The 26910-nt window shown below is 41.0% G+C and overlaps 2 protein-coding genes across 2 annotated transcripts in view; both read left to right on the top strand.

The window, feature by feature from the left end:
- The first annotated feature begins 56 nt into the window (after positions 1-56).
- KIAA0753 (KIAA0753 ortholog) lies at positions 57-18404 on the top strand. Its single transcript, XM_086624726.1, is given in 24 exon segments — positions 57-515; positions 1904-2219; positions 2222-2379; positions 2382-2459; positions 2461-2518; positions 3834-3871; positions 3873-3941; positions 4236-4296; positions 5109-5347; positions 6519-6556; positions 6558-6616; positions 6619-6654; positions 6657-6707; positions 8046-8068; positions 8070-8237; positions 9459-9625; positions 10360-10449; positions 10615-10702; positions 11806-11851; positions 11854-11978; positions 12879-12960; positions 15183-15303; positions 15473-15697; positions 16821-18404. Coding segments are annotated over 24 exon segments (2544 nt in total). The 5' UTR covers positions 57-425; the 3' UTR covers positions 16939-18404.
- A 3016-nt stretch (positions 18405-21420) lies between these two features.
- The window catches only part of PITPNM3 (PITPNM family member 3), a 115294-nt gene continuing 109804 nt past the window's right edge, over positions 21421-26910 (top strand). The window contains exons 1-2 of the mRNA XM_086624856.1: positions 21421-21450; positions 24177-24387. Coding sequence (XP_086480982.1) covers positions 21421-21450; positions 24177-24387 — 241 coding nt within the window. The remainder of the gene's footprint in view (positions 21451-24176; positions 24388-26910) is intronic.

The following is a 26910-nucleotide window of genomic DNA, read 5'->3' as shown; positions in this document are numbered from 1 at the left end:
TGCGCAGACCCGGCTGCCTGAGCACTGCCTTAGCTTATCTCGCCGCTCTGTTTTTTTTTTCTTATGTCGCGATATAGTGTTTCCCTTTCAGGTGAGTAGTATCTTTGAAAGTTCGCGGCAGTCGTCTTGTGGTCCATAGCGTGAGCTTGTCTGTGATGGTGCAGCTCAGCTCTCAGTGGGGGTGTGTCAAAGAAGGATATAAATTGTAAATTTTGCCTGGAACAGTGGGATTGTACTCTCCGTTTTGTGTGCCACCTGTACGAGTACAGAGGATACGTTTTCCATTTCCACATGCCTCTGCAGGTTGGTTCTCTGTCACACCTAGGATTGCTTTTGAGGTGCAGAAATAATGGTTCTTCTTATGTTCATAGTTTTAATTGTAAGCAAAGGACAAATAGCTGTGTTTCCAGCATCAAGCCGATGTGATGGGACCAAGCAAACCAGCTATGTCTGATGCGGCATTTGTGTTCACTAGCCAGCTATGCAGGAACGAGGCAAAGGCTTTACAAACACAGGTATTGTTTGACTTCTGCAGCGGTGCTGAATTGGTTTTCATTTGTGATTGTTACAAAAAGATGATTACGACCCACTTCCTGAGATAGCCCACTAGTGAGTGTCAAATCTTTGTACTTGCTTTCATGCTACCGTCATACATAATCTTGACACTGTCCTTTTGTGAGAGTGTAGATCAGAAACTCTATCTGTAAATATTATTTACCTGTCTGGTTTGGTTTAATCCCAGTAGGCAGCTAAGCATGCAGCCATTCACTCACTCTCCCCCAGTGTGATGTGGAAGAGAACTGGAAGGTAAAAGTGTGAAAACTCATGTGTTGAAATAAAGACAGTTCAGTAGGTAAAGCGAAAGCTGCCCCACAAGCAAAGCAAAATAAGAAATTCATTCACCACATCCCATCAGCAGGCAGGTGTTTAGCTGTTTCCCCAGCTTCATCACATGTAATGGTGACTTGGAAAGACAAACGCCATAACTCCAAACATCCCCCCCTTTCTCCTTATTCCCCCCAGCTCTTAGTGCTGAGCATGGTGTCATATGATATGGGATATCCCGTGGGTCAGTTGAGTCAGCTGTCCCAGCTGTGTCCCCTCCCAGCTTCTTGCCCACCCCTAGTCTACTCGCTGGTGGAGCAGTGTGAAAAGCAGGAAAGACCTTGATGCTGTGTAAGCACTCTTCAGCAATAACTAAAACATTGGTGTGCTATCAACAGTGTTTTCATCACAAATCCAAAACATAGCATCATACAAGCTACTATGAAGAAATTTAACCCTATCCCAGTCTAAAGCAATACACTTTCTTAACCTCTTACTTTACTACATGGAAACAGATCCTAGAAACTTTATTCTGGTACCATTTTTCAGCTTTTCATTTCTCCTTCATCATGCATCGTCTTCATCGTTTCTCCTTCTGTTACCTTTGTATATTTACTAATGCCTTACTAAATCAGTATGATATAATCGTGCCTATTTATGTTACTAATGTTTATTGTCGTTATAACTCATTAATTTAATTGTGAGAACTCTTAAAACAAATAATCTTTATAAGGGTGTTCCTTGTCCATTGACCAGTCACTTTGGAGCAGGTTTTTCAATGTGAGTAACCTCCCTAAGGTGCCCACCCTAAGTTACGGATAAGTGCCAAATGTTATTTGCAAGATGATCTAAATGTTTAATTCAAAATAATTTTGAATACTGGCGTTTGAGTGGGCAGAATGCCTTGCATGCATTGAAGAAGTACCATCATGACAGGATGCATTCTAGTATGAAAGAAGATGCATTTTCCATACAATTATACACTAAAGGTACATCACCTGTGTAAAGTGTTCTATGTAACATCAGCGTTTTTGTTGTGTTTGTTTTTTTTTTTTTTTTTTTTCACATTTTGGAACAGCTCCAATTTAATAGAAATGTTCCTGCAGATCCAGAGAATTTGGCTCTCAGATTCTCTAACCCCTGTCCAATTATAATAGAAAAACTGAAGGCATCCAATGATCAGAGAAATGTAGCTGGAAGTGAGTTCCCCGGCATAAGAAGCTCTGGCATGTTTTCAGTGATATCTGAAGAGAGACTAAAATTGGCTATTCAGCTAGCCAAAAGGGACATAAAACGAAGACATCTCGAAGAGCAAGTGAAACAGCAAGTGTTTGAAGATGCTGTCAATAAACCATTGTTGTCCCAGAAGTCACAGCAGCAGAAGACTGAAGTATTCCAAGTCTAGAAAATAAAAATGCACTGAAGTCTCAACCTCGCATCAAATACCAGCAGAAAGTCAGTCAGCCTTCCAAAGTGGAGACTACCACCTCTGGTGCTAAAGTTTATCTCTACACACCAAATGGGGGAAAGCTAATACCAGCTGGTTTGGACTCCCCCCACCAACCCATGACACAGGACCGGACCCCAAGCCAAATGTAAACAAAAAAGAAGATAAAAATATTCAGGAAGTCAGGACGGCTGCAAAAGGAATTGAGGAGCTGTGTCCAGAAAATTGAAGAACTTACCAAAAAAGGTGTAAGATAGAACAATAATTATGTTATATAAATGTACAGTAGTTTGTTTGTTTTGTTTTTCTTTCTGTTTTTGGCTGGACTAGAATCCGTGTTTAGTTCTGGATTTTTTGAGAATCACATACTTTTTTCAAAAGTAGATGAAAGCTAGAATGGGTAGCCAGTTTAATCAACAACAGGGTTTCATATCTCTGCGTCTTTGTGATGAGTTCCAATCCAGCCTGCAATGATAGTAAATCAGTGGTAGGCTATTTGATAATGGGTGAAAAATATGATGTCTGTAGGCCTATGGCTGGGTATTCAGACTGAAAAAACAGTGTCATAATTAACCACATTCTTATCAGTGATGAGAAAGGGGGCAACAGCTGGTAAAATTTCATTTCAGAAGTCTGACTCACCTAATTTATGGTTGTGCAATAGCACGATTGATGTGTTTTCCGACACTCGTCGGCAGCAAAGCACCACACGCTTGTGCTCGTTTCTCCCTTGGCGGCATGGGGTGAGAGAATGGAAAGATTAACTGCAAGAAAACTTACGGGTTGAGATAAGGACAGTTTAGTAAGGGAAGGAAAGAGGAAGAAGAAAGAAAAAAACAAAACAAGTGAGCAAAGGCAATCAGTCACTGCCTTCCACAGGTAGACGCAATGCCCAACCAATCTGTGAGCAATAGCTACCTTCTCCCAGAAAAACTCCTTTTTTTTTTTTTTTTTAATTGCTAAGCATGGCATGGAATATCCCTGTGATCGTTTGGGGTCAGCTGTCCTGGCCATGTCCCCTCCCTGCTTCTTGCACCACCCAGCCTATGCGCCAGCAGGGCGTTGTTGAAAACAGAAAGCCTCTGCTGTGCAAGTACTCCTCCGCACCAGCCAGAACACTGGCGTGTTATCAACACTGTTTAGTCTTAAATCCAAACCAGCACCATACTGGTGACTGTGAGGAAAACTAACCCCATCCCAGCCAGCCCCCAGTATATGCCGCGTTGATTCTTTTGTAATACTAGCCGGAGGTTTAACCCTTCTGAACTTTGAGTGCTTTACCTGCAGCTTTGTCTAAAACTGAGTCACGTGATTTTGTAAGCTATAACTAGTAAGCTATATTGGATAAGAATGTTTAGTCAAATTCTAAATAGAAACATCATGTAGAGTTAAAGTGACTGGTTGCATGACTGCTCATGAAGCCCTGCAAAACATATATGATACGTTGCGTATTGGTTCTGCGTGAAGGGGCTTACTGCTAGATTATGTTTGGTATCATGGCTTGATCAGTATTTTCGCAGGTTAAATTAAGACATAAAACTTCACATTTCGTGCTTTTTAGGGGGAGAGAGAGTAATTTTAGATCCTGACAAAGAACAAGAAGTTTTGCGCCAGGAGACAGAAAACAGCTGCGCGGTCAGCTCGGATGCTGTATGTGCTCCAGCAGCAGGTAGAAGCAGCACTTTCTCAATCAAGGTGTTAGAAGCTCATTTGTTGTGAGCTGAACAGAAATGAACTGAAACAAGAGAAATTCGATTGCGTTACCTCTGAACTTCCGTGGCATTCTAATTTAGATCTGAATGATGTGACTAATTTCTCCCGGGACTGGACGGAGAGATGAGCATCACTGTTGGAAAATTTGGACTTTCACTCAGACGTTACGGTGAAGATTACTTGCTCATTTGTAGACATTGAGCTAATTCTGACTGACTTTCCCCTCTTCCCCTCCTTTCTTGGTAAACAGGTAAAAGAAATTCAAGATGATTTAGAGAAGCTGAGTCCTCATAAGATCAACATACTAAAAGGTAAGATGTAATTATCCTTCAGGCTGTGCCTAACTTATTGACAGAAAGTTTTCTAGCTAGTTGAGTTTGATTGTCTAGGGTACACCTGAGCTCACTCCAGAAGGAAGACTTTCTTTGTGCCTTCCACCTTTCATCTCCTTCTCACAGAAGGATGTCTCACTTGGTCCGATACTGCCTTTGCCGCTTCTCTCTTCTCCTCAGTTCTTCTCTGCCTACGGTACACTGGAGAAGGCGGCTGTTGGTCTTCTGCTTTTGTGTGGCTTCTTGTTCCTCTTCATTCCATTTCCTTTTCTGAATAACACTGTGTTCTACTCTTGACTGGTTTTTTTAAGTTCCTGTTGGTGTCATGCAGTTTCATCAGCCTCCTTTCTGATTTTCTCCTCTGCCTAGCATCTCTCAGGAAGGTAGTGCTGAGGTCATGCCTACTGTTTGGCCAATATTATCTCGTTGTTCTGTTGTGCTTTTCTATCACTTGTATTTTATTAGTAACAAAAACTGGAGAATGGAGAATGTTCTGTGTTTGTGCAGTTGTTGCACATGAGGGTTAAGCCCATGACTGCCGTACTCTGTTAGCATAGGTAGTAGAAACGTCAGATATGTTCTAACAGGCTATTTTATCTGAAGCTAGCATGATACTTGATGTGAGTACAGTTGTGTAGTACCTTTAGTAGATTACTTAAAGCTTGTTTGTTTTGTCTCACAAATGGCCTCATATCCATCAGAATTGTCCCAAGCCCGAGTGCTTCTCTCTGAAGTTTTGGCAACAATTCTGTGAATAGTATCAGTATTCATAGAAACTGTAGCTATGAAAGCATTTATTTTTCTTTTTTCCCAGTCTCGAGCAGTATCCAGATTGGCGGCAGCACACAGAGGAGCTGTACGAGCCTTGCAGGCATTTGCCAGTCAGTTTACAGATCAAACAAAGCAGCAGATTCCTACCCACTACAAGGAACTGGGCAGTCTCATTCGACAGCTGTCTCTTTGTTCCGCCAAACTAGAAGTGGATTCTTCTGTTTCTGATGCTATTATAGATATTTTGCTGCAAGTTGAGGTAGGAAAAAACATTTTGTTTTTGCTAAGGCAGAAAAGATGTAGTGAAATATGAGACTGCAATCTGTGTTGCGTGTTCATGAAATGCGGCAGAATATCTTACTGTTGGTTTTTGGGTTTTTTTTAAGGCCATATTTTCTAACATATAATATATGTTTCTAATGTTCCTAAATAATGGAGGTGTAAAATAGAGTTGCATCCTAAATACGGAAGCTATGTGCTGCCTGTTCTTGTTTATGCTGTTCCTGTTTTTATTGGCTCTCTTGGAAGAATTGAGGACTGGTAGTGATAGTGGCAGCAAAGCACCAGTTCCTGATTCATTGCCGTTTTCAGGACTGAATAATGGCATTTTATACACTGGTGTAAGTTACACGTTTATTGCTTTGCGATGCGGGCTTTAGTCATCAGGATTCGTGATGAGTGTCTGATCCTCACACATGGTGGTGGGTGCAGAATTGTCCAGGCAGAAGAAGTTGTAGTTACAAGAGTTACTTAAGCTTTATGCCCTTGGAATGACTTTTGTTAGGGATACCTGATGTTCTTAAACATGTTGTTGGTATAATAGAAAAATTCTGATTCATGTTTCCTGCTGCAGTTCCTACCTTCAAGATTATCTTTTCTAAGTAAGAACCTATTTAACTTGAACTATTATGAAACCAATATTTAATTTGAATAAAAGCAACTGATAAAATAGCCGTAAGATATTTTATTTTCCTTAAAGTATTGTTCTAACTGAAAGACGGCTGTGTTTTATTTTTACTGGTGTGAACTGCTTAAGGGAACAGTAACAGTGCTAACTGCCAGGGAACAGGAAAGGAGGTAGAAGTGTTTAAGTTTGGACTTAGCATTGGAAGAAGTGTCTTTGTCTTACCCTAGTCACGTGGGCATTTGTGGTTTGTGTTTTTTTTGTCTGTAGCTTTTGTGTCCATTTCTTTTTGAATATGCTGTAAGCAGATAATTTGCTGGAGTCAGTGTATATACAAAATGCAAGCCTTTTCTGTACAATTTGAGTTAATAAACGAAGAAGCTTCTGCACGAACAAGCTATCGGGAATAATCACTACCACCAAAACCACACCAAAAAAGTTGCAACTACTTAGAATCTCTTGTATTGCTTCTCATTATTACAACAGATTTAGAGAGAGTAATTAAAATTCTAAATATTTGGTGCAGGATCTGAATTCACTGCTTGAAAAGAAACAAACACCCAAAAGTGAAGAAGTGTATTTCAGCATGTCAGGGTAAATCTCCAAGGAATACTGAGCAGCTTACATCCCCAAAGGAGAAAACAAGCCTCTCATTTTAAACGGCAGCATGGACAAGAACCTAGAAAACCTCCAGCTGCCAGGAGTCTCTTGACTGGTTTGTATTTTGAATTGTTAAATACGTTTTTATCAGTTGACTTACCATCTGTAGTTTGGTTTTGTGGTATGTACATATTGTTTGTTGGAAGGCTATTCACACAGACTTGTTCTGCGTTTTGTTCAGCTGGTCTCTTGAGATGATAGACCTGCGGGTTTATGTACCTCTTTAAAACTATATTATTATTATCACCATATTTTCTTGGTTTGTCCATTTCTTTTACTGTGGGCTACACCTGGATTGTTTTTCGGCAGTGTATGCCTAAGTGGCAGTTTACAAAGTTGACATTAATGGTGCATACAGAATATTTCCACATACCTACCTAGATTATCCTGTATAAATATATTATTTTGGAATGTAAAGTCACTGACTGTTAGCAAAACTCCAACAGAGCTATCATTGTTTAACTGTTTACAATGAAAAGTGGCCTTGGCTGAAGCCTTGGCCTCAGAATTTCCTTGTTTTTTTTCAGTTTCCCTACTTTTGAAAGAGGGTGATTGTGTTTTATTCTTGCCAGTTCCTTAGAGTTTGTCTTCCGCACAGTCATCAACAGTTCAGTACCTAGAGACGTGTTAACTGGTGGTTTAGCTGAAGACTTTGGGTTTTTTTCACTACTAGTTCACCATGCAACCTTTGGGAATTGGTTTACTTTATTGTTCTTTTGGCTTCATATATAAAGGAAATGGGCTTTATTCTTTCGCAAGGTGGTGTGAGATAAATTTACCACCTAAAGTATTTTGAAACCTCATGAAAGCCATTAAAGCATATTACATTATTATATAATGTATATAATATGGGGTGTCTTTCCATACCTCCATACTGGTTTTTTACTAGAGTAGTAAGTGTTCCTTTCTACCCCTAGGTAAGGGCAAGAAGAATTCAATGAGGTGAATTCATCTTTGGCAGTCCAGACAGACGTATACTGACAAACATCTACTGATTTCCATGTGTCTTGCTGCCCAAAGAAAAAGAATGTTTTGTTATCACTGTCTAGATCTCATATGGCAATACCACCAAAAGGCTTTCCCATGATTTTCATATATATGTGTATTTTCAAGTGTCTATATACATATAAATATGTATATGCACGCAAAACCCAAAGTCTGCTGTTCATTGAAACAGTCTAAGAAAATCAGGAAAGGTGGGTTTTTTTTTTTCTGTTTTTATTTTATTTTTTTAAATTATGGTGGAGCTTAGAAGTTCATTGTTAGTTGCACCTAGCATAACAGAATTATCAAATGTAGAATAAAGATGATCTTGCCCCTTTCAACTTACAGTTGAAAGTTTATTTATTATATTATTATATAGATAAACATTGACATGTTGCAAATATTTCAGCAGTTCAGAAGGCAAACAGTTGTGGCTCATATATTGCACAATAAATTCCGAGAAGAAAATGATCCAGAGAGAAATGCCACTTTACAAGAAAGCATAGACGCATTGGTGAGAGCTAGAGCTGTGAAAAGAGATCCCATCCTTGAAAGTGGCCCTTTGAAGAAGAGAGATGTGTTATTGCCTGCAAAACCACAGGTATGGAAGTGATGTAAGAACTTACGCTTTCTTCTACGTGTCCCCTGGGATTTGTTGTATAATGTAATACACTGCGAAGCTTTGCACTTCCTCACAATTTTTTTTTTCTGAGGTAGGAGGATAAACTATGTTGTCTGCCTACATTATTTCTAGTGGTCGTGACTATTTTATCAAATGTTTTTTGAAAGTAGTGTTACTGTTCCTTGGAAATGCCCTGTACAACTAGAAATACTGAATAACAGAATTAGCATGGAAAACTTTCACCGAAACTAGTTTCATGTTTGAAATCAGCATGATATTTTTCAGGTCGAAATTAAAGCTGAAATATTTTCCTCTTATTGGTCATCCTCTGTCATGAAAAATGCACTCAGCAGTAATGTTGTGCTAATGCTAATGCTAGTAGGAGGATATAAGTTAAGCAGATTTACTTCATTAGTTACAGAAATTGTACAACTTGACAATACAAATTCTGGTTTCTGGTCAGTCCTTCTTGCAACCAGCAAGAGGCTTCTGTAATGCAAACAAATGAGGTATTTAAGAATATTTCAAGATGCTAAATTTTTAAAATAGTTGGTTTTTTTATGAAATGACTTTTTTTTCCCTTCCCTCCCCTCCCTCCCCTCCCTCCCCTCCCTCCCCTCCCTCCCCTCCCTCCCCTCCCTCCCCTCCCTCCCCTCCTTCCCTTCCCTCCCTTCCTTCCGCTTGAAAAGGTCAGATCCGATACAGTAACACAGATGTATGTGTATGTAACTTTTACTGCTTCCCGTATCTATCTGTCAGTGAGGATGGTGAGCAGGAAGGTTAAGCATTCAGTAATTCCTACTGAGGGGACTAGCCTAAGTGTCCTTGGAGCAAATACAAATATGGCAATATTGTAATTCGTGGCTGAATAAAATGTACCTTGGAAATGTTCTATTTCCATTTATTAAGAGTTAACAGGGAGTCTAATTCTGAAAACTTCAAGGAAGTTTTTCGCCATGAAGACCAACATTGGAAAAATTGAAACTGTTTGCAAAAATAATAGTTGCAGGATTAAGCGTATGTTCTGTTCAGGCACGTTCATACTTCCCTTTAAATCAGTTGTAAAACCTCCGCATAGGTCACCTGTGCAACAAAGCCAGCAGGTGTGGCTTGAAGACAAATCCTGAAGCAGAATGCAAAATACTTTAAAAATTCAGCAACTGGAATATATGTCTTTAATGTGAATGTGTTAATTTTAAGGGAATGCCGAAACCTCTAAAATCAAGACAGGTACAGCCTCGAGGAAAGCATGCCCGATTTCAAGAGACAACTATAGCTTTCCAGCTAAAAGGGAACAACCGGCCGAAGGAGAGCAGAGTACCCTGCCTGCCTCCGGACCCCGTATCCCCACCCGTTCCACGTAAGCGGTACGTTCGCAGTCCGAACCCGTCTTTATGCCACTTTCCTGGGGAAATGCTGCCGTGTCAGTCCGGGTGTGCGGGATGGTTTGGCCGGGCTGTCGGACCGCGGGAGGCGAGCGGCGCGGAACGGCGCGCTGCTGGGTGGTTGTGTTCTGTTCCCGCTCGGCACAGAGTGGCCTCGTTCGTACAGCCTGGGAAGAGCCATTGCTTTATGCTTTTGCATGGATAAGGTCCAGGTGTTGTCTGAGAGTCACAGGCCAAACTGTGCTAGGCAGGACATTGACAAAAACCACGGCACGCAGAATGGGTATTCACAGCACTGCATTAAGGAGGTAAATACTATTATCTCCCTGTTCCCGAAGTACACCATACGTATCTTTGCCCTAGCCAGTAACAGACTGCATGTTTGCTAATTTTGAACTATATTCAGCATCCTGTGGACCAGGGCTCCCCAAACTTAGTTTACTTTGGGGCTGCTGTTTGTGGCAGTTGAAGCAGGAGATACCGGGCAGTATTTGTGGATAGCCATGAAGTTCCCTGTTTGCCAGTAATACAAACATAATGAAGATCCCTGACTCTCAACAGAATTTCCTGGCTTATATGGTCTTAAAATCCGGATTAATGTTCTCTCTACAGTTTTTTGCAAGTTTTCTAAATTAATGCTCAGAATCACAATTTCATTCTTCAGTTGTTAGAGTGTGCATTTTGTAACCCTCTATGTTACTGTTTTATTTTTGAAGACCAGCATGGCTTGAAGGAGAAGCTTCAAGAAGAGTGAAGGTTCTAACTGACCTTAGCAGAGGAGAAATGAAAAAAAAAAAAAAGTTAAGGTAATGACTTACTTTGAAGAGCTAATAAATGGTGTCAGATCTGATGTGGTCTTCTCCCCACTCCACCAGTGCCCCAAAATGTACATGTATGTGTTTGGGTTTTTTAAATTATTGTTGGCATACCAAGTTTCAGAATGGCGTTATCATATGTTCTTTTTTGTGCAGGTCACAAAGTGCTTCTCCAACCCATTATGCAGACAAAGTTGAGAAGGCAGTACGGGAGCGCTTAGAGCCACTAACATATAGGACACAGGTAGTACAGTCAAGCTCATGCTACTCTTTGAAGGATGCCTTTAGAGCTGTAAAACATTTGTAAAGGGGCAACACAGTTTCTTTCCAACTTAGTGCAAGTCATATTTATGTACTCAACACAGTTTCGGACGTTTGGAGAGTGTATTTCCATTTCAGTACATGGGTCTTGAATTATTGTCATGAAGTTTGGCAAAACTGCATTAAATTTTTTTTGTTAGCTTCTTGTCAAGTAGATGTGTTTTAAGTTGGTTTTGAACGGTCATAACAGTTCCATGCCAAACATGACTGGACTTGACGTTTAAGATGAATTTTTATCTTTGCCATATAGCAGAATGCATCTGGAAAAGTAGTACTGATTTCCCAGACTTAGCAATTTCAACTTACATAAGCCATGTCTTCAAAACAGCGTCCTTGGACGGGCATGTGTGCTTTCTGAAGTATCATTCTGTGACAATAGACAATATGAAGCAATGAGAAAGCTCTTTCTAACATCATCTCTTTTGTATATTTTTTGCTTGATGTGACCTTGAATGCATAAGTTGCTTAGGGGGGAAACGTGTTTTCATATGAAATACTACAGGTAAATGAATAGTGATAATTGTACCATGGCTAATTGGTAAAATTGAACACAGCTGAAACCTACAGCTGGATCCTATATATTTACTCATTACCACCTGGAGCTGCTGTGACACTGTTCCTGTATGATAAGTTAAATGTGTGTGTGTAGTGTTTTGTAAGATGAGGGACTTCACTTCACTTTCTTGAATTCCTGGGTGATCTCTGATCCTGTGCCAGTTTTGTCTTCAATTTGGGAACATAGTTGTGTAGCAAGATTTTTCCGTATTCATTGGTTTTATTGGTAGGAACATACTAAGCTGTTTTTATTGATTTGGCTTATTGTGTGGGTGGAAGGAAACAGGAATTTTTTTGGGTTTTGTTTTAAATGACATTGTTTAAATGACAATTGGATTATTTCCATGAGCTGCTGTAAGAAATGTTTGACTTGTAAGCATTTTTTCCCCCCAGTTGTTTTTTTTTTATTGTGTTTTTCTGTCTGTCTTTCTTGCATTGACTGTATGGTTTGGTTGTTTTTGTTTTAAATAGCAGGTTGCAGCAAATGCAGATATTCTGAGTGAAAAGCTATTGGATGATATTTGGAAGATACTGCTCAGGAACTGTGGAGTATAAAGCAGCGTGAGAGACTCCAGACCGAGGCTCTGCTTATGGCTGACACTCATAGTCTGGAGTCCATGTTGCAAAGAATGGAAGAAATTGAAGTAAGATTTTCTCTCTTGGTTGGTCTCATTGATGCCAATTTAAATAGTTTACTGTTTGTAAATCGTAATATCTTTGAGTATCTACATGCTTAAATGAAGCAAGGTCTGACTGGATCAGTGTATGAAGGGAAAGGCTTGGAAGGAGTTGCACTTCAAGCAAAGTGTACTGTAAGAATGGAAGAATGTTCACCCTAATTGCTAGCTTCAGAGTTGGTAGGCTGGAGTTTGCTTCCCACCTCAAGACTTTGTGGCCTAGATCATCATATGTGAATGGGAGAATCAGTATGACGATGATGTTGATTGTCTCACAGATTGGAAAGTATTTGAATATTATGAATTTAATTTAAATTTTCTTTCATTTTTTTGTGATATAGGACCCTAGTATTCTAGTAACACGAGCATCTCAAGGAAATATACTCTGGCAATCCAAAATATTTTACAGGGCAACATAGGGAAGTCAGATAAATACATGGTTATCTGTGCCCTTATTTATCCATCCTCCTATATAATTATTCATGAGGTTATCATTTACTTGAATTGAACTTTCTCATTTATTGCGTTCTTAAAAAGTTTTCTTTGATCAGCTTTTCCACAGTTCTTCGTTCAAGTCCCATTTCGACCATCCTGTTCAGTGAAATTTATTGTAACTTAGAACTAAAGAACTAAACTTAGAGTTTAGTGCCATTTACTTCTAGAGATCTATTCATAAGTTGGAAGCATGAAGCTTCCATTGCGCAGTGTCCGTATCCGTATGAGGCACTTGAGCGTACGTTGAATTCACTGTTGGTAAGACAGGAACAGCGTGAGGGCCCTTCAGTTGTTTGGCTGAAATGGGAGATGTTGCCATGGTACTGGCAACTAGTATGTGTTGACTGATTAATTTTGAATGTTCAAAACCAGAGATACCAGGAGGATGTACGCAGGAGATTCACCCAGATTGTGTACGGTGATTTGGAGTTCTGGGCCCAGGAAAACAAAATGGGTGAGTGTCTTTTTAATGCAACTTGTTTTTCCCGTAGTCTGTATCTTTAAATTCAGATGTTTTGACATCAAAATCATTGGATTATGTGTGATCAAATAGCACCATACAGACACATGTTTTTACTGTAAGACTGTTTCTAAAATACAGTTCTAAAATCAGTGTTTTGGAGACTAAGAATCTCTTCTGAGAACGGCTGTCATTTTCTACTTACCTTTATTGGGGCTGCATTTGGATGGAAAGCACTGCTAGTGCAAATAGCTGAGGGATAGTAATCTTTAACACATGCTTCCAGTCATTAAGTGTTTAAATGTTGTCCCTTTTCTTTGTCATTCCTTATCTTAGATACATTCTTTTCTACCAAAATGTGAGTAATTATTTTTGTGCAGTGAAGATTATATTCTGTAAGTACATACACTCCAGTTCATCTGTTAAGCTACTTCCATTTACTCCAGAAGACAGCTAGTTTACCTTATAAGTCTGAGGTATCCTAAAGCCACTTCACTCATATTCTTGTTAAGACTTGTCTGTCTTCAGCTTTGAGAAAGGCACTGGCAAATCTGTAAATCTTAATCTTGAAAAGAGTATTTAATGTGTTCTCATTTGACTTGATTCCTTGAAACACCATTAATTACTTACTAGTAATCATTTTCATGCTGATGAATTGAAAACTTCTTAAGAGTTCACAGGCTGAGGTAAGGTATAGTGACACAATCTCTGTTCCTGCTGTTGATTTGCTTAGGCAGGAACAAGAAGATATTATCTTCTAGTTTGCTTATCTCATTTTTTTTTCTTTGTTTAATAAACTATCAGTTTAAATGGCTTATATTTCAAGAGTAAATGTTAGGTAAATATTAGTGTAGTAGTGAATCCATAACAGTTTAAAGATTTCCTGGCAGTACATGGAAGATAAGATTAAATTACTGAAGCTTAAATTATTTTTCTCTTTCCTTATTCCATTCAGTGATGGTGATACTGTTTTAGATCTCAGAGCATACATGCAAGTTTAATTTTGTAGCTTCAGAAAATACAGATTTTTCTGTACAGAATTTATCTATCCAATATGCCTTCAGCAAAAGTATTTAATCCTTGAAAAAAACCACAGTTTTGGATGCTTACAGTTCACATAATCACATTTTTCCTGTCTGTTTTTATTGGATAGAAAAGAAATGAAAGAATCTAAAGTCCTTTGGGTGAAAGATACAACTAACTTTGCACATCAGATTAAATTTTAATATGAGGGACCTAAGTGATATTAGTAGGAAACTGTTCACTAAAGAAAGGTTGCATTCTAAACAATAGTTTGATGTTTTCTGTACGTAAGTGTACATACTTTAATATTGTTTGCCACAGTGGCATGCAAATAAGGATGCCTTAAGCTTGTTGCTTTTCCCATCCCCCTGCTCTGTTTTTTATCCTACTGTTTGACTGAGTACAATTAGCTACACTCATTTTTCCAAGCTGAGTATCTGATCACATACTGACTTTAATGGAGCTGTGTTGTTTTATAGCAGTTGGAAAATCTCACAATAAGACTGGTGAAGACTTAGCCCAATCTTGTTGGATTTTTTTTTCTATGTCTTGGCTTTACTGCCAAGCTGCACTAGTTTTAGTTTAGTGGTATTTTTGTGTCTCTCCTCTAGAACTATTCACTGACACAACAAACTATTTATACTAAAGGTAGGATTTCTAAAATCATAGAATCGTAGAATGGTTTGGGTTGGAAGGGACCTTCAAGATCATCTAGTTCCAACCCCCCTGCCATGGGCAGGGGCACCTTCCCACTACACAGGTTGCTCAAAGCCTCATCCAACCCTGGCCTTGAACACTCCCGTGGAGGGGCAGCCACAACTTCTCTGGGCAAACTTGTTCCAGTGCCTCAACACCCTCAGAGGGAAGAATTTCTTCCTTAGATCTATTAGAAATCTCCCCTCTGGCAGTTTAAAGCCATTGCCCCTTGTCTTACCACTACTCGCCCGTGCAAGAAGTCCCTCTCCAGCTTTCTTGTAGCCCCTTTAGGTGCTGGAAGGCTGCTCACCTTAATACACTGAGCTCTTAAGAATCTATATTGAATGTACATTTTAGGGGCTTGTACCTTCAACACATTACTCATCTGAAGGACTTCCTCTTAAAAGAAGCAAAAGTCTTTGTGACGACTTACTTGCAGTAAATGTAGTTTTTGTCTTCCAAAGAAACAATTTTTAATGTTATTTTCTTCCTTCTAGAACAACAAACTATATCAATAGCTGAAAGTCCTACATCTCCTCATCCAATTCAGAGAACTAAATTAATCGGATGCATAGAGCCAGAAACAGATATTTTATTTGAAAAACCTTTTGATGGCAAGTAAGTGCAATATTTGGCCCTACACTAAACTGGTGCATATGAGCTGTGTATCTTCATTATAGTGTTTTCATTACAGAAAATTGTGGTTACTATTTGAAGAAATTTTCTGATCCTTCAAAAAGATACTTGAAAATGGAGTTCTAGCCTAATGATTATTTTATATTTTCAGTGATCTTGATGAAAACAAAGAAGCAGAGGAGAAATTTCAGACCAGAAATGACCTTCTGCAACCCTTGACTCGGAATTCCCTGCAGAAGGAGTGCTATGTGTCTGTCTCTGTGCCGACGCATATGCTGCAGAGCATCTTGGATTATAACAGCAGATACAAGCATCACTTAAAGCTTATTTCCCATGAGGTGGTAGGCAGTTTCAATCCATGGCAGATTGCTGAGAGGTATATGAACTATCTTGGTGCTTTTCATGTGACTGTATCAGCTGATGAACAGGTTTTTCTGTCCTTATTCAGGAACGGAGTGGTGAGGGGGCCGCTTAAATTCCAAATTGAAAGCCAGGAGCAGTCAACTATTGCCTGGTACTTGATGTTCATGGATTTTTGAGATAGTTGGGTAAAACAAAAGGATATGGGAGCAGAATGTCCTGTAGGAGTGACTATTTTTCACTGTAAAATACATGGTGAGTGTGGCAAAGGAGGCAGATGTTCCGACAGCTGTGGTCACACCACTGTTGGAACTGCTGAACCAGAGCGCTGCCGCACGCCCTGCCGGCTCTCGGCGCCGTCACTCCTCCCGGTCGGAAGTGCCGTGCGATGGGCGGCTCGGGTGGATCGCTCCTGCCGGCTGCATTCCGCCCTTGCCTGGCACACGTTGCGGCAATCCGCTCGGAATGCGGGCCGGGATGGCGCGTGCTTCAGGGGCTACTCGTGACCACCAGGGGGCGCCACAAACCCGCGATACGCCGCAGTGTCGCGATATTCCAAAGAAACTCCCGCGCGGTGCTCGGGCGATCCGGGAAGGACCAATTTTATGGCGTTTGAGCATTGTGTAAGCCTGAAGAGAACAGTTTTGTTCTTACACTAAATAGTTTTCCCTTCTGTCAGCTGCTGTGGTCCAGGGATCACTGAAAATTGACATTTCTTGACTCACTTTTCCTTGAACTTTATTGCTCTCAGTAAGGCCTGGTCCAGTGGCAGCTAAAATCAGTAAGAAACTTCCCACTTAACTTCAGTGGCCTTTGGATGAGCACTGTAGTATGTTAACTCTTATTCCCAAAGCAGGATTAGTATTTAAGCATTTGAAAAAAGGAAGCAACTGTGATCTGTCAGCTTTAAGCCTGAACTATGTCCTTTGCTATGAACCAGCCTGAGGAAAGAATTTCTGATATCTGATAGAATAATATCAGAACACATATCAGATCTTTTCTTGAACTAAGCAGTAGAAAGAATGAAAAAAATGAGTATTTGCCTTTTAAAATCAGAGTATTGGTATCAATGGAACGAGTGACTGGAATTTGAAATCTGACTTTCTCAACCTTGTCTTTATTCCCTCCCTCTCCCTCAGTTTCGCAGAGCAACTAACAGAAGAAGCCCTGTGTGATGTGGCAGCAGAGCTGCAAGATGTTTGTGAGGATTATGCAGAAGCTGTGTTCACATCGGAGTTTTTGCAGCCAGCGCAGTAAATGTTTTCAAATCTGCCCCGTCATCAAATGCAACATGAGCCTCAGTCTTATCAGATGAACTCACTTTTCGTGTTTTTTTTTTTAAAGTCTGTGACATTCTCTTCACCACATAAATTAAGTCCGTCAAGGATTAATCTCAGGTTTTTATAAAACCATTATCACAATGTTTTCCTTTTCAGACTTTATTATACTGCAGTTATCAGGACTTTTTTTTTTAGACATTGTTTCAGTAGAATGAAGTAAACTGTTACAGGTGAAGTTTATATATTTTGATACGAATACTGATCTATTTCTAAATTACTGAATTACTTCATTCATTTTTATGTGTGATCTTACTAGACTAAAAGACTGGGAGGAGGACTAGGTTCAAGCAGCGTCATGGAATTAGTTGTACTGTGCCTCAGTTTTCTGCTTTCAAATGGAGAGAATCTGATTTACCTGCCTCATAAGGGAGCTATGGGTTTTAGTTTATTCTTCTCAGTAAAATTGAATATATCTGATAGTTGTGTTGGAAGAATGAAGCATTATTGATATTTCCAAAGCCAAGATGGAACAGTCCAGAGTAAAAGCTGTTTGATTTGCTGTTTACGGCTTTCAGCATCATGTCAAAGATGTTTTTCTGACCACCATGCTTAGCGTATATACTAGGACTAGTTCTTTTGGGGATGTGGCTATCCAAAGGAAGGACTCTCATGGCACAGCATTAAGTAGATGTAAACACTTAGCATTGTATGTACTCGTAGGCCAACAGCTTGCTTGGACTCTTGCAGTCAACTTCTGAATGTAGTACGTCTTCTGTTGGCTTCTGAATATCACTAGTACATCATGCACAAATAAGATCTTTCAATAGAAGCTCATAATGGAGATTTTCTTACTTTTTTTTTTAAAACTAAAATATTGTAATTTTGTAGGCATTTAGTGATTCAAGCCCACATTCCTTACTCTTAAAACAGTTGGCATTTCTGCAATTCTGAATTAACTTGTACATTGATCACTTGTAATGATCTAGTTTGGGTTATGTCTGGAGTGAGCAATGAGTAATAATTACTTATGGTAATATTCTAGGAGATGCGGATTCAACCCTTGAGGTAACCCAAAAACCAATATGATGATCTGTTTCCTTTGACAAATTTCTTTTTTCCGATAGTGTTCAACCTATAACAGAATCATTTTAGGCTAACGTTATTTTGATTTCCTCTTATTAGAACATACCTTTTAAAATAATTTTGTTTTTATTGAAGCCTGGTTTACTGTTTTGTAACAGTAACTTGAAATTTACACCAAATGTAATGATGTAGATGTTGCCACTGATGTGTGACTTTGCTGATGTGTGATTTCTGTAATTTAAAACACTATTATTTTTATTTCTGAGATTATAGAAATAAGCCTGTTTTTAAGTCCAGAAAATTAAAGCCATAGTGTCTCTATGTGTATATATGCTTGTGAAAGTATTTTCAAGATATTTTATTTTTAATAAACAACACTTGTTTCTTAGGACTGAACGTAGTTTTAATTTACGAAAACTTCCATCTGAATCCATTTGGAGTAGTCAGCACCCAACATGGAAGGGAGTACCTGGCAACATTACAGGAGTCAGACTACCATTTGTCTCAAAGTAATGTGGTCATCTGTCAAGGTAAACATACTTTATTAAATCCCATGGTGCCGCGAGTGGTATCGTCTGACTGATTATGCCAAAGTGAACTTTTATTTTGGATGAGAACTTTGTGGCATTTGGGTTCCTTCTTGGAGCAGAAAGTGTGAAGAATGAAGGCTTAAGGCAGGATTCCTGACTTCACACTCTTCAGTCCTTCCTAAACTTAACTAAAGGATTTTGTAATGCATTATTTAAACATGCAGCTAGACAGTTATGAAGTTTCTACCCTGAAAAACTGCGTAATTACAGGGCTTCGTCTTAAAGTGACTCTGCATGTCATTGTTCCTAAGGGACAAATCAGCATCAAGCTGGATAAACATTATATATGTGCATAATTCTTGTCACAGTGTGCTGATAGAGATCATACATGGGGCTGAAATGTGCAACTGTAATACCACTGCAATTGTTAACTGTGCATCTGATGAGCCATGTTAACTGGCCACACACTTATTTAAAACACTGTCAGGAATCTGAGTCCATACTTCTTTAAAGCGTAGTCATGGGGGAGTACCAGAAGCAGTTTCAGATTTACGAAGTATTTTAATGGTATAGATAGTGAAGAATACATTTTCTTGGAGACTGTGCTGTTTCTCATTGCTGAGAGTCTTTGGGAACAGGTTAGATATCCAAAACATACTATTCTACCTGGTATTGCATAGGATCCACTTCCATGGGCTGGACTAGATTTCTTGTAAGATCTTTGCAGACCTGTTTTTTTCTTGATTCTTTATGGGCAAGTTTCTACAATGTCAGAGCTAAGAAAGGAATGAAGCAAAAACAGGATGAAGGAATTCAGTGGTTCTATAGATGTGTGGGTGACTCCAACAATCAAAATTGCTGCAGTCATAGCTGAAGTAGAATTAAAGTTTACAGAGTGGTTTGGAGGTGATTTAGGTGATGGCTGGTAGAAGCATATCAGAGCATTTTGGTGCAAGGGCAGTGCCATATCCTGGGTGTGCCAACAGGTATTAATTGCCCTGATAGCCTGCCTGGACCTCTGCCCTGGCCAAAGAGTCCCCCCTGTAGTCGGGCAAGTCCCTGCTCCTTGCCGAAGCTGTGCTACCGGTTTGCAGGCCTGTACCCCCCGGCTCATCCAGACTCACTTGACCTTGGCTCCAGCTCTTTGCCTTGTGTGGGCTGGTGATGCCTGGGCTGTCGGTGGGATGTGTGACTGTCGCCATCCTGCCTTGCTCAGGTGCTCTGGGACCGTGTGCTGCTGGCACGGTTACTTCCCAGCCTGTGCCACCGTACCCTCGGCTCCCGGCGTGTCCTCCCTCCTGGGGCAGCCGTGCTTCTCCTCCGGTAGATAACTAGGTGTGCAGGAGCACTGAGTGAGGGGGTGAGGGGTGGCTCTGGAAATGCTCTATGAGGACCCTGAAGACTGGACTGTGCATTCGCATTCTACAAGCAGCTCCTGCAACTCTTTTAAAACATGCAATCTACTCTGTAAATATTTAACTGTAGAAATTAATCTGCATGCTTTTGGGAGTGAGGTAGTTATGGCAACAGTGTTTGCGCTACCAGTGCTTTGGAGAGCTACTTTATTCAAATAATTCAGCTTCCATTAATGTCGATGTAAGAGCATAATTGAACTCCTTTCTTCTCTTTGGCTTCCTTAGTCTCTGGGTTGCTCCTGGAGGCTAACTTTCTGCACGTCCTGCTTCTCTATGGATTGCTTTCCTTCCACCAGGAAAAGTGGAGGGTTTTTTATTTGGGTTTTTTTTGAGAACTGATTCACCAGCAACAGGAAAGGGGCTCTGTTCATGATGTACATGTCAGTCAATTATCAGCCAAGTAGAAGATCTGCTTCATTGTATCGCTCAAGGTATGTCCTGGAAGAACATAATAGTTTCCAATGTATTTTTTCTCAGAAGGACCCCACATTCTCTCTTGCAGCATGCTTGAAGTGCTGGATTGCACTTAAGTTTTTAGGATGGTAGTCTGGCCTGAGAGAGAAGCATCAAGTGAAGGACAGTGGTCCCAATGGTCATTTATCATCTATTTCCTTGTGCTTCACCTGTGTGTTTGTGTTTGCCTGTTGTCTCTTGCATAGCAGAGGTTGCAATGTGTTGGTAAGGGTTGCTCACAGCTCCTAGCACGTGGAGGGAAGCACCTGACCACTGGAGCTCCTAACACCCTACTACAGTATTAACGTGGCACAGAGATCTGGCTGGCAGGACCTTCGCCTTCTGAAATATCTCATTGAGAATAACTGAACCAAATGTAAAACAGGACTTCATTTTAAATTGCAGGTAGTATCCTGCCAGAAGGAAATGTAACCTGGTGTTCAAAGTTCAATCCTTACTGCTTCTCATTTCGTGGAGAAATGTCTGTCTTTACTGGTTGCTTTCTTATTCTTTTGCTGTAGGAAGATGTCTTTTTTCACCGCATAAACTCAGTCACTGCTGCTGAGCAGTATTTTTCAAGGACCGATTTTTAGTATGTTTACTTTCTGGTTTTAAATGTTCTTTTAAGCAGCCCTCTGATTTGCCAAGATGCTTTGGGCATGTGTAACTTTTAAAGCAATTCTATAGGCATTGGTGTAAAAATTGCTAAATTCAGAGCTAATTCATGAGCTACATGAGTTTTCCTTCAATCAAATTCCTGTTGTATCACGTATTTATGTGCAAATCTAGCTTATAGATTCCAGCTTTAAAATCCCACAGAATATGGTCCCACAACATCAAGGCTGTAGTCAGTGCTTTCCTTGGCCCCAGTTTCCTTCAGGGAGATTTGTACGAGGCACACACAGGACAGGGTCACCCTGACAAACTGGGCTGTGTGCTGTGGGTGATACCTGTGTTTCTGTGGCTCAAGGGGCCAAGATGAAGCCATCTCATAGTGGCCACGAGAAGGCAAGAGCCTGTGGTGCAGTGCTAGCAGCAAAGGAGCTGGGTGGCTTAGACTGGCCATGGCTGCAGTGACTCTGGTGTTACTGGCCTTAGCCTCTGTGAGAAGGTAACCAGGGTGAGAATGCTGCAGCTTGGGACTGCACGAGGCTACACGCTTGCTGTTTCCACCTCACTCCGTAGAAGGCATTGCTGGAATAGTTTGTGTTTTTTCTTCTGGAGTTGGGAAACACGAGTGCCAGCTGGAGGAGTGAGACAGGTCCCAGCTCTGAGCTCAGGTTTCTGAAGCAGGCCAGCTCTCTTGGAGGTTAATGTGAGTAGATTTCCTAAGGGGGAGTACATGGTGCACCAGACTGTTAGATTAATGTGAGAACTGAGGGAGGAGGGGAATGGAATAAAGAGAGAGAATGAATTATGTCTGAGTAGCTCTTGGTCATGCTCAGTTGACTGTTTAAAATAGGGAGGAATGTTTCTCAACACTTAGATAATACAGATTTATATTTTTTTAACAGTACTTTGTACATACTGAGAATTGTAACCTTTCCTTACACATTAAGCGCTCGTCCTCCCACCCTCTGCCTGGTACCTGAAAGCTCTGTGGAGCCAGAACCTGTCTCACTCTGGTGATTTTTGAAGCTGCTGCTGCTAGTCCTTCAGAGTCCCACTAAGTCAGTAGGGACCGAACATCACTGGTGTCTTCATCTAGTTCCCTTAAGGATGATTGGCACTGCCAACCTGACATCAACTGCTCTTTGTATGGTAAACCTTGTGAGGGTACCTGAATGGACTGCCTGCTGGTGTCCTGCTCAGTTCACTCTCAGGGCACACATTTATACCTGACATACTGTGTAGTGTTTCTCTGTGTAGGCAGATTATTTTAAAATAGACGAAGTGCAATGAAAAAGGGAGGAGCTGGAAATTGTAATGAGCTTGACAAGGAAAATCAATGTCTCATTCAGTCTTTCCTGCCTGCTGATGGTTGAAAGGAAAACTAGTTGGTTTTGGTAAGATGTCCTACTCTGTCAGGCTGATTTCTTTTTGTTGTTCATTAGATCTGATCTATATTGACAGAAAAGATCTACCTCAAGCTGTCCCAAGATGCCTTTGAAGTTTAGTCCTCAATGAAATGAAAGCAGTGCTAATCAGTTATCGCTCGGTTGCAGCAGTTGAAAGTCTTACTCTGTAACGCACTTGTCTCTGAGCAAGTGGTACTCAGTGAAGTAATCTTGATCAAACCAAATGCAGAGCAAGAGAACAATCGGTGTTGATAAAATCATGGCAGAAAATGCTGATTTTTTTTTTTTAATAAATTGCAATTCTTTCTCTGCTACCATCCCCTTTGTCTTCAGGGAAGTTTTGCTCAGCCTTCTAATGAGCCCAAACAAAGGCTTGAGACATCTTTCTTCCATCTGCCTGATAGAAATTAAGCAATCACAAATTTATACAGGCTTTAACCTCTCCTGGGAGTCTGAGTCTCGTTTATTTATTGCACTGATTTATCTTTTATGTTTGACTATTCCTCTCCTCCTGAGAGTCAAACATGAGAATAACAATGTTATGAAGGTTCATGTCTAGGGAGTTGGTCTTTAGTTGTTAAGTGAATTCTTGGTAGGGGCAAGCTGCGGCAATTCGGTTGGAGCTTAGTGCTCAGCTGTTGTCAGGATTTGGCCTTCAGTTTGGAGCAATCTGCAGAGAACCTGGTCTTTAGATTGTAAATTCTGTGAGCTACATCAGCGCAAGCAGCTGAATGAAAGCTAGTTCACTCTCAAGGTTTTCACTGGAACTTCGTTTGTCTCTGAGGTTTGTAAACGTGGTGGAAATTCAAATGAAAGGTTACGCTCCCTGTAATTGTCTGTTGTCTTCAATTGGGAAAATAACCTTGTTCTGAATATGAAGCTGAGTAGCACCAATTAAACTAAAGGTAAGGCTGCTGCTGCCTTCCCCCCCACCTCCAACCCCCATCCCTTTGGCTTCCCTCTCCTGCCTCTGCAGCCAGTCTGAGAGTTTAGGCTGAGGAAAAAAAACAGCCAAACAGAACTAGGTGAGCAGGAAGGAGACAGAGAATAAGTTAAGTTCTTTAAAGGAGGGAAGAAAGAAAAGAGTGGTTGCTTCTGTTGTCAAGACTTCCAGTGTGGATTCTAACCACCTCAGGAGCAGATGCTTAACAATGATTATATCAGCAGGAGATGGCACCATTGGTGTCAGTTATAATAAACCTCTTAAAGTGCACATGCTGACTTTCTGTTTTTCTTTCTTCCTTTTCTTTTTTTTAACTCACTGTAGCAATTTCTATCCCTTTTTGAGCTGGCATAGAAGAAAAAGTCCACAGTATTAATAAAACCTAAATAGCATTGTTCAAATGGACCCAAACTGAGATGCTCAAGGAAGATCAAGCTGGGCTTTTCCATATAGACAGCTCCTTAAGCTGGCTCTTCCAGTGTCCTGAAATCTGTCCAAAACAGAACCAACTGTATAAAATGAAGGCTGCCCAGAGAATAATACAGCCCATCAAAGAAAAGTCAGTACCTAGCACATTTGTTCCCTTTCTGAAACATCACCCTTTGCTTCTCCAACAGCCCTCATTAGCCTTGGGTTTTGGGGGTGGAGGTGGGCTGGCTCAAAAACATATGCTCTTGAGGTCCAGGGACTTTGCTTTTCTGCTTTGTGACAAAGCTGTTGATGGAATGTTTTGTCTCTGAATCTAAGCCCCAATAAACCGTCTTCTAATCCAGATTTCAATCCATTCCCAGAAGCTGGAGGACAGCCTGGAAACGTTTGAAGGCTTGGACTTTGCCTGCAGGCACAGCCAGAACTCCCTGAGGCCGGGTGACGGTGACAAGTTACGCATTGTCGGTCTTGCTGAGAAGAGGTCCAGCATCATTACCAGTCTAAGACCACCAGAGGCCTGCCACCTAGTTCCAGACAGGACAGGGCTCTTGATCAGTGAGTGTCAATGCTGTGGGAAAGATGTAATGGATTTATTTTGCCTTGTGTATGTTTACCCCTGTGGGCAATGTGACACTGACCCTTTAGGCAGCAAGTTATGCAGAAGCAGAACAAGTGGAAGAGGCAAATCTTTCTCCACTATAACCTTGCTGCCAGGTTGAACCTTCCCCAAAACATCTTAAAACCATGAATGTCTGCTTAATGCACATGGCTTGTGCCACAAGGTAGGATGAATTGGGTTGTGGCAAGGAAGCAAGGGAAAAAAATACCTGCAGTCATAGAATCATCGAATGGTTTGGGTTGGAAGAGACCTTAAAGATCATCTAGTTCCAACCTTCCTGCCATGGGCAGGGACACCTTCCCCTAAAGTCCAGTAATGTTCGTTCAAAACTCACCAGGAACTGTGGGTGCAGGATGAAGACTTGGTGTCAAAAATTTAGCAAAATACCCTTTGTCAGAGAAAGGGAAAGGCTGACTGTAACCTGGAATAGCTGAGCTTGAAGAGTCATGAAGGAGTTTGAGAATGTCAGCCTTGAAAGCATAGTTTCTGCATGCTCGACGTTGCTTCTTCCTGTGCATTACACAGATGATTCTGTAGCCTTCTCTTACGTGGTACTGATAAGAGGGCCATGGGTGCCACCAAGACAAAACGTTCTGTAAATTATTAGTCTGAGGCAGGGGTGTAGAGTGACGTTTAATATCAGCATGAAGACTTCCCTAACGAGAAATTATATTAAGAGCAGTGGGATTGGGGAGGGGGGGTGTGTGCACAGAATTTTACCCTCTTGGATGCACTGGCCTCTTCAGAGTGTCTCCACTTGTGGATTACTGAATAGCTCTTCTGCTTCACATTGATGGCATGCCTTGGCTTATATGGAGGCTTGATTTTTAGATCTGAGCAATCCAGCTGCATCGGCTTCATTGGTGGTTTTAGGCAGCATGTCTTAGCAAAGCTGAGCCAGGAGAAGATTTACCTGTTAAATAGAAATCATGTGAGCTGAACAAAGCTCCACATACATGTGTGGGAGGCAAGCTTGCTAAAGTCTGCGAGATGCCTACAGAGCAGTTTCAAGTCTCCAGAGCACCAACTAGCATAGTCTTTCCAATGCACTGTGTCAGTGGTTTTTGATTTAGATAAATGCTTTACTGTTCCATTTTGACAGATGTTTAGGAACGTGGATAGGTGGGCATGCCCAAGGTGTGCACCTTCTCACTTTATTTGGAAACACCTTAACAATGGAAAACTTTTTTTTTAATCTTCTTGACAGCACTATGGTGGGTTTGCTGAGACAGTAACCTAAATGAATCTGATCCATCTTAGCAGGATTGAAGGGTGCTTATCACTTCTTCAATCCACACCTTCTTACCACATTGAAGAAGCTAAATTGTATCACTGCTGGTACCTAGTAAAGCTATTGCTAGTAGTATCTCCAGAGGAAGTTGAGTCATTGTACTTTCACTGCATCTCAGCTGCATTATTGCATTAATAATGTAAAGTGAAGATCAGACACCTTCTAAAGAAAGAAGAAGCTAGCAGTTTGGGAGTTATAGTAGGTGAGTCTTGCTTGCTTCAAGAGAAAAAAATATTGGAAATATTAATAGATCTACAATTGTATTACAGGCAAGGAAACACATCACTTGCCTCTCTTTGCAGGCAGGAGGAAACGGGGCTCAGGCGAATGAACTGATGTGCACAGAGTCACCCAGTATATGCACAGCAGGCTGCAGAGTCAGTCTCTTGACTCAGTCTAGGCCTTTGTGGGTTGATGGATAGAAAAATATGGGGTGGGGGGCTTTCCCCCACCCATCCTACATCTTTTTAACAAATTATTAACTGATTTTTTCATTGCAATATACCTATAGTAGCAGAGAACTCAGAGGGGCCAACTACACAAGTAACTCCCTTGCTTCCTGCAGATGCTTTGCAGCTTCAGACAAGCTGTTTGGTACCACAGCTATCTGGCTATCGGTACCTGACGGTGACAATTGAATGCCAGCCTCGCTGGGCTACTCTGAGTCTCTCAGCTGTGACAGTCACATAATTATCAAGGGTCAGTCAAAATGACACGGCACAGCACGATGGAGTGAAAGTCTCTGTCCTGCTGAATCGGGTCGCTACAACTTCAGCTGCCCTTCTTTGGGATTCCTTGGGCTCCTCTGCCTTCCCTCGCTCCCAGTGCGGCTCACGCAGGCTGGTCTGTCCTGCAGCTGTTCATCCACATCCTGGCTGGACGCTGTGAGCTGCGGACCTGTGGCGAGTTTGCAGTGTTGCTCCGAGAAGCAGGATGAGCCATTTGCCCTCGGTGGGACTGGTCTGTGCCTGAGAAAGCCAGTGGAAATTGAGGCGAGGTGTGTCTGCGCAAGCAGCCGCTGCGCTGCCGAACGGGAATGCTCTGTAGATGCTTCTAAAAATTCTGGTATCGCCGTCTCTCCCTCTCCCTCAGCATTTCAGTTAGGAAACAGATGACTAAAATAGCTACTGTCTAAACCACTCAGAGCACTGTGCTGTCTGATTACTCC

This window comes from Tauraco erythrolophus, chromosome 21, assembly GCF_009769465.1.
Source record: "Tauraco erythrolophus isolate bTauEry1 chromosome 21, bTauEry1.pri, whole genome shotgun sequence".
Lineage (NCBI taxonomy): Eukaryota > Metazoa > Chordata > Aves > Musophagiformes > Musophagidae > Tauraco > Tauraco erythrolophus.
The sequence above is the reverse complement of the archived record's forward strand: the minus strand, read 5'-3'. Positions and strand labels throughout refer to the sequence as shown.